The sequence below is a fragment of the Geotrypetes seraphini genome, chromosome 1 (genome assembly GCF_902459505.1).
Source record: "Geotrypetes seraphini chromosome 1, aGeoSer1.1, whole genome shotgun sequence".
NCBI lineage: Eukaryota > Metazoa > Chordata > Amphibia > Gymnophiona > Dermophiidae > Geotrypetes > Geotrypetes seraphini.
In genome coordinates, this window is record NC_047084.1 from 122,856,334 (window position 1) to 122,877,602 (window position 21,269).

Consider the following 21,269-nt stretch of genomic DNA (forward strand, 5'->3'; position numbering starts at 1 on the left):
AGAAATTAAGACCATAAGAATAGCCTCACTGGGTCAGACCAATGGTCCATCAAGCCCAGTAGCCCGTTTCCATGGTGGCCCATCCAGGTCACAAGTACCTGGCCAAAACCCAAGGTGTAGCAATATTCTATGCTATCGATACAGGGCAAGCAGTGGCTTGCCCCGTGTCTTTCTCAATAACAGTGCAAAAAGGACTGAGGCCCAGGACAAATGCCTTCTCCCTCCATCTAAACGTTTCCATCCCCATTTTTTCTGACAGAATTTTTTAAAAATGTGACCACAGACTTCCCCACCAGAATTTAAAATTGTGTCCAAAGGACATTCCCGCCAAAATTCAAATCTGAGACCAACAAAACTTTCCCGCCACATTTCAGATTCAAGACTAATGGTCCTCCCTGTTCTCAATCAGGTCAGTGAATCCACTATATATATAAAGAGAAACTGCAGACCCTGAAGAAAGCCACAGCATGATGGCTGAAACAGTTCTACCTACTTAGACGCAGCGAGACCCAGACAACAGCAGCAATCAGGAGCTGAACTGGGGGGGGGGCTTGGGGGGGAGGGGGAATCATCCCATTCCAAGCAGCATATCAAATCCACACCCCTTTATCCTATGCTAATTTTTGCACAGATTTAGACTTCCTGATCAGTGCAGTCACATGATTAGTAGAGAACGACACAGGGGATTGGTACTCATTGTTAACCATGGGGTGGGGACAGAGCCTGTGGTGACAGGACAAACTGTCCCCATGTCATTCTCTAATTAGAATTAGACTCTCCTCATTTGCACAAAGCTCAAACACTTATTTTATATACAAATCTTTTTATTGAAGTAGAAAAAGGGACAATATTCTGTTTAACTATTGTTTATAAATCACAAATAGAGCCTTTCATTTCCATCTGGTTTTGGTACAACCTTCCCAAAGATTCAGTTACCTGTGTTTTACATCTGGGTAGATAACTGCATTGCCTGAACAGGAAAATACGTGTATTATTAAATGTTGGAAATGCTCCTTGATGTCAGCAACGATGGATGAACCTGTTGCAGGAACAGGAAGATGCTTAAGCAGCTGGGCACATGATGGAAGGATGTTGTAGATGGTAGGAGTCTGATCAGCAGACAAGACTCTTGTTGCCATATCAAAGGCAGATGAGAAACAAATGATGTCATTTAACAGTAGTTCATTGTAATCCAAAAGCAGTTTCTGCAGTTTTTTTAAATAGTTGAATTCTGTTGCCAGTTGTCTAAGATGTGTTTTTACATATTTCATAGATACTGTTCCATCTAATTGTTTGAGGCTAATCTAAAGCTTGGTTTTCTGTAAATGCAATGTCTCTTTCTTCCCTTCAGACTCGCTGCGTTACGGGATCACGTTATTCTTGCTGTTTGTCAGGAATACGTCAGCATTGGAGACCAACTTCTCCTTCTGCAGCCAGGGGACGAGGTTGCCATTATCCCTCCTATCAGCGGGGGCTAACTTGGGACATATGAATGCAGGTAACTCGAAACAGAGATTGGGTTGGAGGTCGCAAGTTTTGGGGTTTGAATGATTTCTTTATCTTTCATAGGATCACGTCTTCTTTTCTGCTGGGGGTAGTGTCTCTAAAAATATTACTTTTGCACACGCTGACGGTAATGAAGCTCACACCTCAGCTAGGGTATGTGGAGTATGATCTCAGTCTCCGACATTTACTGCTAATGCTTGCCATTGGCCCTAATACAAGCACTAAGAGAGCTTCATTTGGGAGTCCATATGTATAGACAACACAGCCAGGGGTACTTTTTATTCAAGCTTATAATGCCCAACATAACTGGGATTATTTCTGTATCTTTCTGCCACATTTTCTTGGTCTCTTTCTCTCCTTGATATATGGACACCTCTGTTATCAATGCTGTTTGTGTGTTTTTATCAGTTGCAATTTGAAGAAGTAATGATCACCTGAAATATTCCATTTCTTTTTCAGTATTGCTCCCTCTCTTCACACACTTTTAGCATCCTCTTTTAATCTTCACCTTGACGATCCCATGTCCTCCCCTTTTCAAGATTTTTCCTTGCTAATCTCAGGCCTTAGTCTCACCCAACTTATAACCAGTCCTACAGCTTAGATATCCTCTCAAGTCATTCCATGTTACACTCTAATGAATTTTACCACTCGTTTTTTTACTCTGGACATATAATTTCTTACTTTCCGTTAACTTCATCAGACTGTTCCCTCTTAATGAGAAATCTGGGCAAACCCACCCCTGAACCTCTTCTCCTCGCTAGATTCTCCAGCATTCCGCTAACTGAAAAACTGATACTTGGAACAAGTCTCACCATTCTGCTCTTGATGACCTTGCTTCTGTTAGAATTGGACACCATATCAAAACGGAAGTAGCTGCTTGGACCAGTAAACTGCACAGCCATTTGGACTCGGCTCAAATAGCACTGGCTATGTCTGCATTTCACCTGGTCCACCATTCTCTACTACTTAGGCTGCTAGCTTCTTTAGGAATTTCAGGATCTGTATTAAATCGGTTTTCGTAATTTCTCTCTCATCGTTCCTTCAAAGTCGAACAACTGCAAACTCTTTCTTTGACCCCTCTTGCACCTTGGGAAGTCCCTCTAGGCTCTGTTCTCTTGCTTCTTCTTTTCAACCTTTTTTCTGAGCGCACTAGTGTTCCCAATCCATTCATGTGGTTTAAGTTCCTTTTCATAAGCTTATGACATTCTCTTGGTATATTAAACTTCATCCATCTCCTTGGATTTGTTCCTACTGCAAACATGCTGAAAAAGGTGTCTCTTTGGCTTGAAGACCATCAAATGGTTCTCAACCTGGATACAACCATCCCTTGCTGGATTACTGGCAGTCATCCCCACCACCACTTGTTTCAATACTTTTTGATAAACCAATACCACCTGTCAGTTCATTCCATTAACTTGGGATAATGATAAGATTCATTGCTCTCCTTTTCTTTACAAATAGCTAATATAATCAAATTGGATTTCTTCTCCCTTCACAAACTTAAGGCCATTTGTAGTCTTTTAACTGAAGAATCACTATGCACTATCTTTCATGCAGGTTTCCTTAACACTGAAGATTCAGAGGTTCCATTATCAGCATTGCATGTCCAGCCTAGTATGGGATCTTGAGCATCTGAGCGTGCTCAAATCCTATTATATGACTTCCATCCTCTTCAAAACAGGAAGTTTGGTGGGATGGGGGGGGGGGGAGTTAGAAGTCAGCCAACTTTGAACATAATCTTCCTGCAGTCCTAATGAAAAGCAAATGGTTCCATGTGTATTTGCGTTGAATGGAGCTTCGATGGTGACTCTGGCTGTAAAGAACTAAGACCAGTACAGGGCAGACTTGTATGGTCTGTAGGCCGCATATGGCAATTTGGTTTAAGATGAGCTGGAGAGGGCTTCAATGGAAACTCTAGGAATGTGAGGACAATGCTGGGCAACCCACAAAGACTGGAGTGGGCTTTGACAGCAACTCCAGCAGTTGGAACCCAAGGACAGTGCTGGGCAATCTTCTACGGTCTATGTCCCTGAAATGTCAAAGACAGACAGACACTTTAATAAGAAGTATGACTGGTGGGCAGGCTGAATGTCATTTTCTATATCATGACCAAAACCTACTGTATGCCAATTCTATGCCTGGTGAAAGTGTGGTCAACTGCACATTAGATGTATCAATGATGTTTTGTGTTTGTTTCTGATATAGTAACACAGTAAATATCGGCAGGTAAAGACCTGCACAGCCCAGACATAAAGAAGTGGAACCTGCACAAACACTAGCATATTAATCTCTATGTCCCAAAAAATGGCAGAGAGGGAGGGGAAAGAGATCTTAGCAGTCTGCCCGACCCTGGCCCCAAACTACTGCAGTTACTGTTGACCATAGGCACCTTGATTCTTTTTCAGAATACGCTTCTGCCCCTTGGGGTGTCTAAATGAAGACATTCACTTATAATATTGAAAGCCCATCTGTCTAGGAACCTTTGGTAAACTGGGCACTTGATCCCTTTATTTTCTCTATCCACAGTGAGAATGAATGAAGGTACAGGAGAAGGTAAAGACATGATTAAAGTGACCCCTGAAAAGCTCTCTGCAGAGGAAGTATCACAGATGGTGATTTCTCCGTGTTGTGGCGCAGTCTCTCTCTTCATAGGTTAGTAAACCCCATTCTGATGGAATCAAGTCCAATGTTTGAATTTGTAAAAATAATTCTGATGATTTCAATATGAAATTAACTACAGTATATTAGGGTTCTTCATGGACACAGACTTCTTCTGGACACAGGAGGCCAGGAAGTACAGAATAAATTTTACACTTTCACCATTGATTAGAAAAAATTTATATCTAACTTGGACATGCACTCTGCAGCACATGCAGGGTACCACGTTAGGAGTCACTGTCCATGAAAAGGATTTAGGTGTCATTATTGAGGATATGTTGAAACCCTCATTCAATGTGCAGCGGCTGCAAAGAAAACAAATAGAATGTTAGGAATTAGAGAATGACACGGGGAGCGATCCCCGCAGCGAACCGCTGCGTGGCTGCGGTTTGGCTGCGGGTTATGGTGACCTCATTAGCAAATCGCCGCAGACGCGGGGACAAATCCTTTCACCGCCCGCAAAAACGGTAAATAAAGAAAAGTATTTAAAATCGTACCCGTTTGAGGCTTTTATATATGCAGCGGTGACGGTGACGGGGCGGTGAATGGGGTTGCAGTGGCGGTGACGGGGCAGTGAATGGGGTGGCAGTGGCGGTGACGGGGCGGTGAAGGGAATGGCGGTGACGGGGCGGTGCAGAGGATGGTGAGACGGGGACGGGGCGGTGACGGGGACCAATTTTTTCACCGTGTCATTCTCTATTAGGAATTATCAGGAAAAGAATGGAATACAAAGAGGAAAATGTTATAATGCCCTTATATCGCTCTATGGTTCGGCCGCACCTCGAATACGGTTTGCAGTTCTGGTTGACATATTTCAAAAGATATAATGGAATTAGAAAAAGTACAGAGAAGGGTGACAAAAATGATAAAAGAGATGGGATGACTTCCCTATGAGAAAAGGCTAAAGCAGCCAGGACTCTTCAGCTTGGGGGTGATATAATAGTGGTCTATAAAATACTGAGTGAAGTGGAAAGGATAGATATGAATCGCTTGTTTACTCTTTCCATAAATACTAGGACTAGGGGACATGCGATGAAGCTAGTAAGTAGTAGATTTAAAACAAACCGGAGAAAATATTTCTTCACACAACTGCTATCTGTGCCCTAATCTGATATCTTCTTATGCTCTAAAATGCAACCAAAAATAGTAATCTAGACTAAAACACTTTTTATATAAAACCCCTAACAGAGACTGTAAAGGCCTAAACTGACTTTGTTGAAAAAGCAGAGTCCTGAACTAAAAAAGAGAAGGACAATGAAATGACCAGGTTGTACTTTGTCCCAATGGAGTTTCTCTTCCCCTAAGCAGACTCCAACTCACACTCTTCAGGACAAGAAGAGGTTGCTGTCTGGGTTACCTTTTTGTTCCAGGAACTGGATTCATTTAAGATTTATTCTCATTTGTAAGCATAAGGCCTGATCTTGAACCCACAGCAGTAAGCTATCACTAGGTGCTGCCTACCACAAGCAGGATATGATGTGATGACCATTTTCAAAAGAACGTCTAAGTCCAAATTAGGAAGTTTCCTGCAAGATGTCCAAAGTCGGAAGCGGAGAAAACATCCATTTTTCAATGGGCCGTCCAAATAATTTGGGGGGGGGGGGGGTGTAAATCCTCTATTTGGAAGCCTAAATTTATTCACCATTTTTGACCACAGAAATGTCCAAGTTTGAAACGTTGAAATAGGCACCATTTAGATGAGGGAGGGGCCAGCATTGTAATGGACTGGCCATATAGACATCCCAACAGATCAGTGAGGCACCTCAGAGGGCACTGCTGTGAACTTCACATAAAGGGTACCAGATGTACATCTCGCCATAATTCCCTTATATTTTACAAAACCTCCTATACCCACCTGTCTTCCACCCCAATAGCCCTTATGGCAGCGTGGTAGGATGTTGGTGGCTTATGGGCCTGGTTCTTCCTCTCTATGGTTCACCAGTCCATTCAGTTGCTTACTTAAGACACCTGTGTGCTCCTCTAGTAAGCTTTCCTATACCAGGTAGTGCTGTTCTAGAGACAGGTTTGTAGTTTTTCATTTAGAGTTTTGTGGGGTCATCTGATCAATTTGGGTACCTTTTTGGCACTTAGATGCTTCTAAAACAGGACTTGCTCAGAACATCCCGCAAAACGTCCACGTCCCACCCAAAACACGCCTCTAAACAGTTGGACGTCCTGCACAATGTCTAAGTTCTTTGTTTCGATTATCAGTACTTGGACATTTTACAAAGAAAAAGGTCTAAGTACCGATTTTTGGACATTTTTGTGTTTTTTTAAAATAGATAGTCAAAGCCGGACCTAATTCAGATACCACCATTGAATGTCCAGGTCTTGCTCGACTGCCACAAGTTATCCAGGTAGCAGCTGATTTTCAGAGCAGACTAGATCCCGGCTCTGCACCCCGACTTTCCTTCCAGACTACCCCAGCATTAACCCTGTGGAGTACCACAGCGGTCTCCCTGGATTTTCAGGACCACAACCTAGTTATGTGCTACTGAGAATCGGGGGATCACTGGATTTAACCAGGCAGGAACATCTGTTGTCTAGTTAAATTCCTTCAATATCAGGTCTGCAGGTTTTATTTGTTTGCTGAAAAAAACATATGTACTGCTCTATTTAAAACTCTGGCTGGTTGTCAAAAGGAGAAGGCAAAAAAACAGTGATTCTTTGTTCCCTTACACCAATTTTACCTTGTGCTTTTTTTTTTTTTATAGGGACCACAAGAAATAGTTTTGAAGGAAAAAATGTTGTTCGTTTGGAATATGAAGCTTATGTACTAATGGCAGAAAGTGAAATCAAGAAAATCTGCACAGAAATCAGGCAGAAGTGGCCTTCGGTCAAACATACAGCCGTGTATCATCGCCTGGGGTACGTAGGAGGGTCAGCATCCTCTCCCAGTTCTCCCACTGCCCAAATTGCACAGTGGCCCCGATCCTAGTCACGGCACTCTAAGTTAGGCACAGTAATTGACTATGTGGTTTGAAACCAATTAAAAACCTCCTAAACGGTCGCCAGTAATTGACTATGTGGTTTGAAACCAATTAAAAACCTCCTAAACGGTCGCCATTCTCCTGTGTATGCCACTGATTTTTCTGTTTACCTCTTAAGAAATTCCCTCCAGTAGGCAGGGCAATTCATTACTCTAACCCCTTCCCAATGTGTCAGGCCTGTGTTTTCCTTTTCCTTGAATATTGTACTTTTTTCCCTTTACCTCCTATAAGTCTCTTGTCTTTGGCTTTTATTATTGACTTTTAGAATATGATGCATCGTTATGTAATGTTCCCCTCCCCAAGCCCAGACCAGATGTATTCCACGTATAAGCAAAAGCGGAAAGAAGAGGAAACGAGAGCCAGCGTGGTTAAAAGGTGAAGTGAAAGAGGCTAAAAAACAAGATCCGAATGAAGAAAATAAGAAGAGACACAAGCACTGGCAAGTTAGATGCAAAGCATTGATAAAGACAGCTAAGAAAGAATATGAAGAGAAACTTTCAAAAGAGGCAAAAACTCATAACAATTTCTTTAGGTACATCAGAAGCTGAAAACAAGTGAGGGAATTCATGGGACTATTGGATGATCAAGGAGCGAAAGGGGTGCTCAAGGAGGATAAGGCCATAGTGGAAAGACTGAATTAATTCTTTGCTTCGGTCTTTACAGAAGAAGATGTAAGAGATCTACCTGAACCAGAAATGGTTTTCAAGGATGATGATTCAGAGGAACTGAAAGAAATCTCGGTGAATCTGGAAGACATATTAAGCCAAATCAACAAGTTAAAAAGTGATAATTTGCCAGAACCAGATGGTATACATCCCAGGGTAATAAAAGAACTCAAAAATAAAATTGCTGACCTGTTGTTAGTGATCTGTTACCTTCGCTAAAATTGTCTGAAGTGCCTGAAGATTGAAGGGTGGCCAATGTTACGCCAATTTTTAAAAAGGGCTCCTGGGGAGATCCAGGAAATTACAGACCAGTAAGCCTCATTTCGGTGCTGGGCAAAATGGTAGAAATGATTATAAAAAATAAAATTATGGAACACGTAGACAAACATGATTTAATGAGACGGAGTCAGCATGAGTTCAGCCTAGGGAGATCTTGCCTCACCAATTTGCTTGACTTCTTTGAAGGTATGAATAAACATGTGGATAAAGGTGAGCCAGTTGATATAGTATATCTAGATTTTCAGAAAGCTTTTGATAAAGTTCTTCACGAGAGGCTCCTGAGAAAATTAAAGAGTCATGGGATAGGTGGCAAACTTCAGTTGTGGATTAGGAATTGGTTATCAGATAGAAAACAGAGGGTAGGGTTAAATGGCCATTTTTCTCAATGGACGAGAGTAAACAGTGGAATGCCGCAGGGGTCTGTACTGGGACCGGTGCTATTTAACTTATTTATAAATGATCTGGAAATTGGAATGACAAGTGAGGTGATTAAATTTGCAGATTACACTAAACTGTTCAAAGTTGTTAAAATGCATGCGGATTGTGAAAAATTGCAGGCAGACCTTAGGAAATTGGAAGACTAGGCATCCAAGTAGCAGATGAAATTTAATGTGGACAAATGCAGTGATGCACATTGGGAAGAATAACCTGAATCACAGTTATCAGATGCTAGGGTCCACCTTGGGGGTTATTGCCCAAGAAAAGGATCTGGGTATCATTATAGACAATACGATGAAACCTTCCGCCCAATGTGTGGCGGCGGCGGTGGCCAAAAAAGCAAATAGGATGCTAGGAATTATAAAAAATAGGAAGGTTAACAAGACTAAGAATGTCATAATGCTCCATGGTGCGACTTCATCTTGAGTATTGCATTCAATTGTGGTCTCCATATCTCAAGAAAGATATAGTGGAGCTAGAAAAGATTCAAAAAAGAGCGACCAAGATGGTAAAGGGGATGGAACTCCTCTCGTATGATTTTGAAATGTTTAAAGGTAACATATTGTAATTTAACCAGAGTACAATTTGTTTGAGTTTTTGATTAATGTCTCTTATTTCGTTAATGTCATCAGGGTTTAATGGGTGCCAAAGCTGTATGTCATCCGCAATCTGGAATATTACATTGCTCTACCGTTTCTTCTCTGCTCTCCAAACCTTTGCCTATTTTTTTTACATTGGATTGAAACTAAGAAGTATGTGCCCAGAGGCTGCTCTCCGAGAGACCTGCTAATTGCTTATGTATTCAATTAAGCATAACTCAGAAGATTATATGAGCATCCTGTGTGTGTTAGCATGTAACTCGGTTTAACTTCTTGACTTATTTGATTTTATAGCCTGTCTTCCCTAGTAGCCCAGTACGGGTTACAGCGATACATTCATAATATTTTGGAGGCACAGGATTAAGAGAACATTCACATTATCCTCAAGGGTAAGTAAGGGAAAAAGTGATGTATTCACAATATATTGGAGGCAGAGTATTAGGTACATTCACAATAAACTGGGGAAGTGGAATGAGGGTTCACACTAGGCTGGGGGCTTTAGATTGATGAGGCAGATAGGGTAGGGGACTATAGAAGGAATGACACAGATATTGGTAGTGTACAGGTTGGTAGGGTTAGGACTTAAAATGCAACTTCAAAAAAATGGACCTTCAGCCTTGATTTGAATACTGCCAGGGAGTAAGCCGATGCACCGAGTCAGGCAGGTTGTTCCAGGCATATGGTGTGGCAAGGTAGAAGGGACAGTGTCAGGAGTTGGCAGTAGAGGAGAAGGGTACTGACAAGAGAGACTTATCTGACGAACAGAGTTGTCAGAGTGGAGAAAGGAGAGATACTGAGGAGCTGCAGAGTGAATACACTTGTAAGTCAGTGAGAGGAGTTTGAACCATATTCGAAAACGGATAGGAAGCCAGTGAAGCAAATTGAGGAAAGGGGTAATGTGAGCACACGAGGCACGCAGCAGCATTCTGAATAGACTGAGGGGGAGAGAGATGGCTTAGTGGAAGACCTGTGAGAGGTGACGAGAGCATGGATGAGGGTCTTGGCAGCGTGCTCAGAAATGAAAAGCCATATTTTAGCAAAGTTGTAGAGAAATAATCAACAAGTTTTGGCAGTCTGTTGGATGAGCAAACAGAAGGAAAGATATGAGTCGAATATTACCTTGAGGTTGTGAGCTGACGAGGGAGGATGAGAGCATTATCCACTGAAACAGAGAATGGAGGGAGGGGGGATATAGAAGGAAAGATTCAATCTTGGCCATGTTTAATTTTAGGTGGCAATGTCAGACAGGCAGACTGAAACTCAGGCCTGGGTTCCCATAGAAATTTCAGGCGTAGAGAGGTAAATTTTTGAGTTGTCAGCATAAAGATTGTACTGGTAGCCTTGAGAGGAGATTAGAGCACACCAAGGAGAAAAGAAGAGGTCCTGGGACTGAGACCTGAAGAATTCTGACCAATAGTGGATTGGCAGCAGAGGAGGATCCTCCAGAGCTTATGCAAAAAGTGTATCGGGAATGATAGGAAGAAAACCTGGGGCAATGGAGGGTTAAGTGACTTGGCCCCAATTCCCCAGCCCACTGCACGAATCCCCAGTCTAGGATTTGAACCCAATTCTTCAGTCTACTGCATGAACCATTAGGCTACTCTCCACTTGTTTTACTTCCTTACTAGCTGATCACCCAGTGTTGCCCGGATATCCCAATCTCAGCAGTAAGGATAGCCCTCTCGGCCACTGGTGCCGATCGCAGCACATTTTCTCATTGGGGCAAGCAGCCCCTGCAGCAGCCCAATGCTAGCCAGCATCAAGGAGAGGGGTCCTGGAGGACTCCATTAAAAGTCCATTCAACCATGGTACGCAGCCAATGGTCGTGAGTCCAAAGGGGCAGGACACGCCCCTTTTGAGCCCCTTCGGAGCCTGTGAGGAGTTGGGAGAAGGTTGGGAGAATACTTATTACTCCCATTGTGGGCAAAAGAAAGGCGAAACTACATTCTTTACCTTCAGGAACGGGACCATTGGACCAGTATCTTTTGGCTCCTTCTTTGCCACAAATGGAAGAGCAGGTATCTTTAAGTGTGCAGTCTGTCTCCCTCTCCTCAGGAGAGCCGTCACCACCTCCCCAGCCATCAACCTTTGTTGGGAGAGGAGAGACACCCTCTAAGACAGAGGTTGTAACCTCTTCCTTACAAACTTGTGATCAAACTGGACTTAATGTATTAGATCAGTCTGGAGGTGTGAGAACAAAAGGACTGATTCCTGTCCAAATGGTCTCAGAGTTAATCCAGGACGTTCTCCCTAGGGACAAAGTTATCACTTTAAATGATATATGGCTTACTGTGAATACAATTGAATCTTCAATGCAGATACAGTTTTGAAACTGTCAATTCTTCATAGATACTTCAGTTAAAGTAAATGAGCATGAAAATCAAATAACAGAGCTAGGAAATAAACTAGATAAATTGAATCAATCTGTGGGTAATTTACAGAGTACTGCTCTCGCTAATGTTAAAGATACTATATTGTTTCATGCTAAGATGGAACAAATGGAGAATTATATAAAAACATAAGAATTGCCATCTCCGGATCAGACCCTGGGTCCATCAAGTCCGGTGATCCGCGCACGCGGAGGCCCCGCCAACTGTATCCTGGCATAGTTTTAGTCCCCATATCACTGTATGCTTCTCAAGGAGATGTGCATCTAATTTACCCTTACCCGTATTACTCTAGCCACTCTTAAGGAGATGTGCATCTAGTTTATCCTTAAATCCTAGAACGGTGGATTCTGCAATTACTTCCTCTGGGAGAGCATTCCAGGTGTTCACCACTTGCTGCATGAAACAGAACTTCCTGATATTCGTCCTGGACCTGTCCCCCCTCAGCTTCAGTCTATGTCCTCTTGTCCGTGTCACACTGGACATTGTAAATAACTGCTTTCCCTGCTCCATTTTGTCGAATCCTTTCAGTATTTTGAAAGTCTGGATCAGATCCCCTCGCAGTCTCCTCTTCTCAAGGGAGAACAACCCCAGTCTCCTAAGTCGTTTTTCGTAGTCCAGGTTCTCCATACCTTTCACTAGCTTCATTGCTCGTCTCTGCCCCTCTCTAGCAGTTTTATATCCTTCTTTAGGTATGGAGACCAATGCTGGACGCAGTATTCGAGGTGCGGTCTGACCATGGCTCTGTAGAGCGGTATTATAACTTTCTCTGATCTACTCGTAATTCCCTTCTTTATCATGCCTAGCATTCTATTTGCTTTTTTTGCTGCAGCCGCACATTGCGCTGACGATTTCAGGGTCCTATCTATCAGTACACCCAGGTCCTTTTCCTGTTCGGTCTTTCCAAGAGTTACACCTGACATACTATACTTGTGTTCTTTGTTTTTTCTGCCTAAATGCATCACTTTGCATTTTTCCACATTAAACTTCATCTGCCATTTATCTGCCCACTTCTCCAATTGATTCAAGTCGCTCTGGAGTTCCTCGCTGTCCTTCTGCGATCTGATTGCCCGGCATAGCTTTGTGTCGTTTGCAAACTTGATGATTTCACTGGATGTTCCTTCTTCCAGGTCATTTATGAAAATATTAAATAAGATGGGTCCAAGAACTGAGCCCTGGGGTACACCGCTAGTCACTTTTTCCCATTCTGAGAACTTCCCATTTATGCCCACTCTGTTTTCTGTTCTCTAGCCATTTATCTATCCATCTTAGTATATCTCCCTCTATTCCATGGCCTTGTAATTTCCTGAGAAGTCTTACATATGGAACCTTGTTGAACACTTTCTGAAAGTCCAAGTATACAATATCCACCGGTTCTCCACTATCAATTTGTCTGTTCACTGTCTCAAAAAATTGAAGTAGGATCATCAAACATGATTTCCCTTTCCTGAAGCCATGTTGACTGGCTCTCATCAGGTCGTGTGTGTCTAGGTGCCGGACTATGCTATCTTTGATCAGCACCTCAACCATCTTTCCAGGGTACAGATGTAAGACTTACAGGTCTGTAGTTGCCTGGCACTCCTCTCGATCCTTTTTTAAATATCGGCGTGACGTTCGTTATCTTCCAATCATCCGGTATCTGTCCTGTTTTGATTGAAAGGTTGGCAAGTTTTTGCAATAGTTCTCTGATTTCAAATTTCAGTTCTTTTAGTACTCTTGGATGAATTCCGTCCGGTCCAGATTTATCACTTTTAAGTTTGTCGATCTGGTGGTAAATCTGGTCCAAGTCCACTTCTACTGTGGTGAGGCTGTCCTGTACGACTCCCTTGAACACTTTCATTGTGTCAGGTATTGCTGTGGTGTCTTCCTTTGTAAAGACAGACGCAAAGAAGGAATTCAGTCTGTCTGCAATTTGTTTGTCATCCTTGACGCACCCTTTTCCTCCCAGGTCGTCCAGCGGTCCCACCGCCTCCCGTGGGGTTTTTTTTCCCTTTTACGTATCTAAATAAGGGCTTGAAAGTTTTGGCCTCTTGCGCTATTTTCTCCTCGTATAACTATAACTATAACTTTTATTCTTATATACCGCCATACCCAGCGAGTTCTAGGCGGTTTACATCAATTAACAAATGATCTGCATTGACAAGCTTATTTACAACAAGTTACAAGCAGATTTACAACAAATTACAATCAGATTTACGATAGACGTAGACCTTTAGATTTACGATTTACGTAGACCTTTTTGGCAACCCTCACCACCTTGTGACATTTTTTCTGATCATCTCTATGTTTGTTCCAAGCTTTGGATGTTTTTGTGCGTTTCCATATCTTAAAGGAGTCCTTTTTTTAATTTATGCCTACCATCACCTCTTTGGTAAGCCACGCCGGCTCTCTTTTGCCTTTGGTTTTCTTTACTTTGGACATCCGCGGAATGTAGAGGCTTTGTGCTTCTGTGATAGTATTTTTCAGTAGGGACCATGCCTGTTCCACCTTTATGACTTTGCCCATCTTTTTCATGATCCCCTAACTTCCTCCATGTTTCTGTTATGCCAATGGTTTCCAGTTCGTCGTTTTTTGCTATTACTTCTAACTCTCCCATTTTGTTTCCCAAACTTCTAGCATTCGTATACATACATTTGTGTTACCTTCTTGGACTTTTTAAGCTTAGCAGTATCTTTTTAAGCTTAGCGGTATCCTTTTCTGCTGCTGTGTTGTCTTCTTCATTTGCTTTGTGGTCGACCCCCTCCCGTGTCTGAGTAGTTGTCCGTAATTCCTTCTACGGGGCATCCTGTCGCCCGGGCCATCGACTGGTGGTTGACTGTCGGCTTTCCCCTGTCCTTTACTTTAAAGCCTTCTCTATGGCCCTCTTCATGTTGCCTGCCAGTACTCTTACTCCTTCCTTGTTGAGGTGCAGTCTGTCTTTTCTGTAGTACTTGCTTTTTCCCCAGAACGATGTGAGACTCACCGGTCTGTAGTTCGCAGCCTCCATCCTGAATCCTTTTTTGTGGAGTAGATTGACATTAGCCGTTTTCCAGTCCAACGGGACTCTTCCTGTTCTTAGAGAAAGATTGAAGAGTGCGGATAACGTTTCCCTGAGTACCCTGGGGTGTAGTTTGTCTGGTCCCATAGCTTTGATCACCTTGATTTTTGATAGCTCATAGTAGACACTGCTGGGCGTAAATTCGAAATTTCAAAACGTGCTTTCCCTTGTCTGCAGCTGAGGGCTGGATCCCGACGCCTCGCAAGTGAAGATTGAGCAGAAGTATTAATTTAAGGTTTTGGCTTTATCGGAGTCCGATTCTACATAGTTCCCGTCAGGTTTCCTAAGGCGTACTATCCCATCTGTGTTTCTGTTTCTGTCATTAATATACATGAAGAAGGATTTATTGCCCTTCTTGATGTTCTTCGCTAGATTCTCCTCCATTCGGAATTTGGCCTCTCTGACTGCTGTTTTGATTGCTTTTGACTTGGCCAGATAGTCTTCCCTGGATTCCTGCTTCCCTTATTGTTTGTAGGAGATGAATGCTCTTTTCTTCTTTTTTATGAGGTCTGAGATCTCCGCAGAGAACCACTGTGGTTTATTTTTCTTCACCGTTTACTTACTAATTATATATAGCGGTTGGTTGCTTCATGTATGGTTGTTTTCAGAGTTGACCACATTACCTCTACATTATCTGTTTCTGCTTGGTTTTGCAGTGCCTGATGGACGAAATCTCCCATGCTTTCGAAGTTTGTGTCCTTAAAGTTGAGGACCTTGGTTAATGTGTTTGATTTAGTGAAACCTTTCCTGAGGTTGAACCATACCATGTTGTGGTCACTGGAGGCCAACGTGACGCCTACCGAGACCTCTGTGATATTTTCTCCGTTGGTAAGTATCAGGTCCAGTATCGCCTGATCCCTAGTGGGCTCTAATACCATTTGCCTGAGTCTTGCTCCCTTTATAGAGGTTAATAGCCTTCTGCTGCTGCTGGTCGCAGAGGAAAGTTTGTTCCGATCCACATCAGGCATATTGAAGTCTCCTAACAATACTGTGTCCCCACGCAAAGTGATATTCTCTATGTCTTCGATTAATTCTATATCCAGGTCATCCTGTTGTCTTGGAGGTCTGTATACTATGCCAAGAATCAGGCATTTGTCCTTCCCCCTGGCCAACTTCACCCAGAGGGATTCCCTGGTGTACCTAACATCAGCAATTTTGGTAACTTTAATGTCATCTTTAGTGTATAGTGCTACCCCTCCTCCCATTTTGCCCTCTCTGTCTCAACGAAGTAAGTTGTAACCCGGTATAGCCATATCTCACCCATGGGAGTCCGTGAACCAGGTCTCGGATATCGCCACCACATCTAGGTCGACGTTCCTCATTTCCATCTCTAATTCCAGAATCTTGTTGCCCAAACTGTGGCCATTGACTTACATAGCCCTCCATACCTTATGTTTGCTATGTCTCTGTGGAGATATTCCCGCTTGAGCTAATTTGACTCCTTTAGTACTGTTTGCAATGTGTGTACTTACCCCAGACTCAATTGCAATGTGTACTTACCTCAGACTCAGAAATGGATTGGCAGCTTACCTCGCCAGGTTGGTTACTTATGCCAGTACTTGAGTGGGTACCCTCCCCCAACTTACCTAGTTTAAAGTTCTATGAAGTAGGCGGGCTAGTCGGTGTCCAAAGACATTCTTTTCCCTTCTGGTCAGGTGTAACCCGTCTGGTCCCTGTAGTCCTTGCAACGCCTCTCCATGGTTCAGGAACCTGAAGTTCATCTCCTTGCACCATCCGTGCAGCCAGTCGTTTGTCCTCTGGATACGATCTTCCCTGGCTTTTCCCTTGCCCCTCACTGGGAGGATCGAGGAGAAGACCACCTGCGCATCCATCCTCCTCAGCTTCTCACCCAGTGCTACAAATTCCTCAGGTATGCTCTCCGGGGTGTTCCTGGCAGTGTCATTTGTTCCGACGTGGATGAGAAGCAAGGTGAATTGGTCTTGGGGCTTGACGAGTCTGTCTAGGCATGCGGTTACATCCCGGATCCTGGCCTCTCAGCAGGGAATCCCCAATGACTACCACTCTGCGCTTCTTTGGGGGGAGCCATCCTGTTGTCTCTGGAACCGGAACCGTCTGTTGGACAACTTCCTGTACCTCATTGTCAGGTCCTTCCTGTAACAGCTGGAATCTGTTCCTCAAGGTGATTTGTGAGGTCGATGTAAAACTGCCCTGTATGCGAGATAAAGAGACAGAAGAAGAGGAAGGTCTTCTGTGTTTGCCTGTGATAGAGCGATGGGTTTGGGGGGAAGGTTTATAAGGTTTTTGATTAGCTCATTTGACAAATTTTTTGAAAAGTATAGTTTTCAGTTCTTTCCCAAATGTTTTGTAGTTGGTCGTATTGGTCAGTAGCTTGGAGAGGTGGCCTTCTATTTTCGCTGCTCTGGTGGCTAGTAGTTTGTCATATAGTTTTTTGCTTTGTATGCCTTTATCTGGGGGATGGGTGAAGAGAGCTTGTGTTCTCCTTGGTCAAAGCAATATCTGCCTTTTTTGATGATTCTTTACATGTCACCTCCTTCCCACACCCACAATGTTTGTTCCCAGATAGTAATTGATATGTATACCAAGTAGGTTGAAATCTGTCGATGCGTTTCGGAGTTATGCTGGAACATACACACATACATCTGATTAAATATATATATATACTAGTCATTAAGCCCGTTACATTAACGGGTGCTAGAATATATGTCTTTCTGTCTCCCTCCCTCCCGCTGTCTGTCTGTCATTCTTTCCCTCCTTTTCCCTGTGCAGCAGCATTTCCACCTCACTGCCCTATGCAGCAGCAACAGCATTTCCTTCCTTCCCCCCCACTCCACTTTCCTGTACTGAAGTAGCAGCGATATTTCCCTTCCTCTCCAGGTCCCTGTGCAGCAGTAGCAGCATTTTCCCTCACCCTCCCTTCCCTTCTCTTACCGCGATCTGGCCTGCTCCGTTCGGCCCCTCCCCCTTCTTTTACTGCGTTCTGTTCTGCTTCGATCTGGCCTGCTCTGTTCAGCCCCTCCCCCTTCCCTTCCCGCGGTCTAGCCTGCTCCATGCCCCTCCCTTCCCTTATTGCGTTCCTGTGGCTGGAGTCCTCTTCTTTGTCGGCCCCCCTTCCCTTCCCGCGGGCTGGCCTGCTGCGGCCGAAGGGGTGTTTTTAAAGTTTAAAAGTGCCGCCTTCTCCGACGCTGGTTCGGCTCGTGAGAGGAGCCGACACCGCAGCTTTTCATTTTTGCTTGAGGAGGTGGAGAGCAAGGAGTCCAGCGCTGCAGGCCAGTCCTGGCGGCCACAGAGGGAGCAATATATGCGCGCATGCGCACTCCTGCTGCCACAGACGTACTGATCACGGAACACACAGGTAAGAGTGCGCATGCGCGGCTAGGGTTTTATTATATAGGATATAGATAGATAGATTGCTGGGCTCTGTTTAGTACGTTGTAATGTTTCCTTGTTTGGTTGGATTCTTGTTTATTATTTATTTGTTTTGCTATTTCCTTGTGTCTTGCAGCTTGGTTCCCGTCACTGAAGCGAGTGTCATTTTAGCCGTTTCATCTCCGCACAGAGACGAATCTCTAGAAGCTGTGAAATATTGCATTAATGCTCTGAAAGCAAGAGTTCCCATCTGGAAGAAGGTGAGCTAAGTCCACATTTATGTCACTTTAATTCTCAGCACTGTTCAGTTTGATTTAAGCAGACATTTTCCTTATTAGATGCAGCAGGTGAACATCATTTAAAAGACTACCCCACTTCATGGCCCTAGTCCTCAGGAGTTAGACTCCAAGACACTTCCCTCTCAAGAGAGCCTCCAGCCTTGCTCAGATTGTTTCCTGGAGCTCTCAAAAGGCCCAAGTTGTTGTTCCACCACTCGTTGCACACAGAACCTTCTGGTTTCATTACATAAGAACAGCCGCTGCTGGGTCAGCCCAGTGACCCATCTTGCCCAGCAGTCTGCTCATGCTGCGGCCCTCTGATCAAAGACCAGCACCTTAACTGAGATTAGCCCTACCTGAGTACATTCCTGTTCAGCAGGAACTTGTTTAACTTTGTCTTGAATCCCTGGAGGATGTTTTCCCCTATGACAGACTCCGGAAGAACATTCCAGTTTTCTACCACTCTCTGGGTGAAGAAGAACTTCCTTACGTTCGTACGGAATCTATCCCCTTTCAATTTTAGAGAGTGCCCTCTCGTTCTCCCTACCTTGGAGAGGGTGAACAACCTGTCCTTATCTACTAAGTCTATTCTATTCAGTCTATTTCGATCATGTCCCCTCTCAATCTCCTCTGTTCGAGGGAGAAAAGGCCCAGTTTCTCTAATCTTTCACTGTTCGGCAACTCCTCCAGCCCCTTAACCATCTTAGTCGCCCTTCTCTGGACTCTTTCGAGTAGTACCGTGTCCTTTTTCATGTACGGTTACCAGTGCTGGATGCAGTACTCCAGGTGAGGGCACACCATGGCCCGGTACAGCGGCATGATAACCTTCTCCGATCTGTTCGTGGTCACCTTCTTTATCATTCCCAGCATTCTGTTCGCCCTTTTCGCCGCCACCGCACATTGCGCGGACGGCTTCATTGACTTGTCGATCAGAACTCTCAAGTCTCTTTCCTGGGAGGTCTCTCCAAGTACCGCCCTAGACATCCTTTATTCGTGCATCCTGTGTTCTTGCATCCTATATTCATGTATGTTTTCTACTGTCAGAAGCTCACTCTCGGCTTCCGTGCTTCTCTGCCTTCAGGATTTCTCAACCTCCTCTCTGCCTCTTTTAGTAGGGCATAGCTAGTTTGAGAACTTACCATATATACTCAAATATAAGCCAGTCTGAATATAAATTAAGATAATCTTGAGACAACTGCCCTATGAGGACTTGCAAGAACTCATAGCAGCCATTCAGGTAGCAGATCTGCATGGGGAAGAAGTGCGGGAAGATCGCTCCTGCTTACCGCTGGACCACCAGGGAATTGAAAGGTACATGTGGGAGGCAGGTAAAAGTTGTCACAGTCACCCGGGACAGGAGACGATAGGATTCCTTTCTGTCCCGGCCCACTGCTAGACTACTAGGTCTTACAGCAGGCCTAGCAGAGGCCTGCAACAGGTCTGAGAGGGGTCAGGTTGTCACTGACCTGAATATAAGCTGAGACCCCATTTTAGGCTCAAATGCTCAGCTTTTATTTGAGCTTCTACCCCAGGGATGTCTTATTTCTGTACTCTTTTGTATAACTTTATTGGCAACTCCTTTTGGGGTCGATGCACAAAATTTACTAGGCTTGTAATTTTCTATTTTAACTAGTTTTAGCTGGTTTCGTATGTACTTTATTGAGTGCCTAATGCTCAAAGAGTTGTCATTGCTTTTACCATTCACGAAAGCAGTGGCTAGATGTAAATGTATTAAAACAAGCATTCTGTGCAATGCAATGTACCCGTCTGTAACCTTCAAAATGTTACGGCAGGTCTTGAAATGGTGTTGCATGTGAAAGGACATCTTTTTCATATCATGCACAAGTGCATTCTTCAGCTGGCCATTATGCGATGACTGGCCTCCTTTCCCGGGCTGAGCCTTTGACTACTGTTTCTGTAACATCCCTGACCCTGGTCAAGCCAAGGAGCAGAAACTGGATCCAGCAGCTAAATAGCTTTCCTGCATGCAAGAGCACCACCTTTCTCCTATCTTCCACGAAGGCAGCTTAATAGATCAGAATATTCCCTTCACTTAAATTATCTTTTTTTTTTTTGTAGGAAATTTATGGAGAAGAGGAATATTGTTGGAAAGAAAATAAAGAATGTTTCTGGGCAAAACAGGACAAGGATCCATCTCTTAAGAACTGCCAAGAGTCCAGTACAGCCTTTTCTGAGATGAGACTGGAATAAGATGAGAATTAGTTTGCTGTGACCACTGTAACACACTCGTAAATCTGAGAGCCATTTCAATGGGTTAAATAGCTCTTTATCCACCCTGCAATTTATGCAGGTGAAAAGTACTCTGCATGTATTCTCCACTGTAGGGGGGAGATGGGGGGGACACAATTTGGAGCTATGCCTGCACTTCTGAGTTTTCCAAAGCGTGCTCCCATTTTAGTAACAAAACTTTCTACAATCAACTCAATTTTAACTCAGTTGGATTGTTGTAAATTTCCCTTAAACTGCATTCTTCAAAGCGCCTCAGCAAAACGAATGTATCATGCAAGCTGATCTGAGCGAGCGTCTCTACTCTTATTAAAATTGCACTGGTTGATGTATGCATGTCTTTCCTGCCCAACCATGGGTCACTTATTCTAGTGTCTGGCAGATTTTACTTTGTTTTTGAAACTTTTAATTTCATGGTCGATTCTTTCTGTTTTATATTTGCCAATTAATAATACTTGAACACTCTTGCAGACAGATTATGACTCTTGAGAAAGGCACATGCTGCTGAAACATTGGCATTGTCGAATCCATCTATAATAATAAAATGCTAAACGCGCATGCGCACTCTCACCGCGTGTTCCCTGAGATCTGATCTGTCGGGCTGTGGCGGTAGGAGTGCGCATGTGCGCCAGACAAGCCTCCCTGCTCTCCTCCTCACACAATATGGCCCTACTGGCCGAAGTTTCTTTTTAACTTGTGGCGGTAGGAGTGCGCATGCGCGCCAGACAAGCCTCCCTGCTCTCCACCTCACGCAATACGGCCTACCGGACGAAGTTTCTTTTTAACTTAAAAGACACTGCAGCGGCTCCTCTCACGAGCCGCTCCTGCGTCGGAGAA

General features: G+C 43.8%; 2 protein-coding genes across 3 annotated transcripts in view; both read left to right on the forward strand.

Annotated features, from left to right (window-relative positions):
- The window catches only part of LOC117357203 (molybdopterin synthase sulfur carrier subunit-like), a 49,161-nt gene extending 47,665 nt beyond the window's left edge, over positions 1-1,496 (forward strand). For both annotated transcript variants that reach the window (XM_033937581.1, XM_033937576.1), the window contains exon 4: positions 1,352-1,496. In XM_033937581.1, coding sequence (XP_033793472.1) covers positions 1,352-1,478 — 127 coding nt within the window. In that variant the 3' untranslated portion in view covers positions 1,479-1,496. The remainder of the gene's footprint in view (positions 1-1,351) is intronic.
- Positions 1,366-20,760, forward strand: LOC117357197 (molybdopterin synthase catalytic subunit-like). Its single transcript, XM_033937571.1, has 5 exons — positions 1,366-1,498; positions 4,033-4,158; positions 6,879-7,032; positions 18,044-18,167; positions 20,265-20,760. The coding sequence occupies exons 1-5, from the start codon at positions 1,489-1,491 to the stop codon at positions 20,394-20,396; spliced, it is 546 nt and encodes a 181-aa protein (XP_033793462.1). The 5' UTR covers positions 1,366-1,488; the 3' UTR covers positions 20,397-20,760.
- Positions 20,761-21,269: the final 509 nt, after the last annotated feature.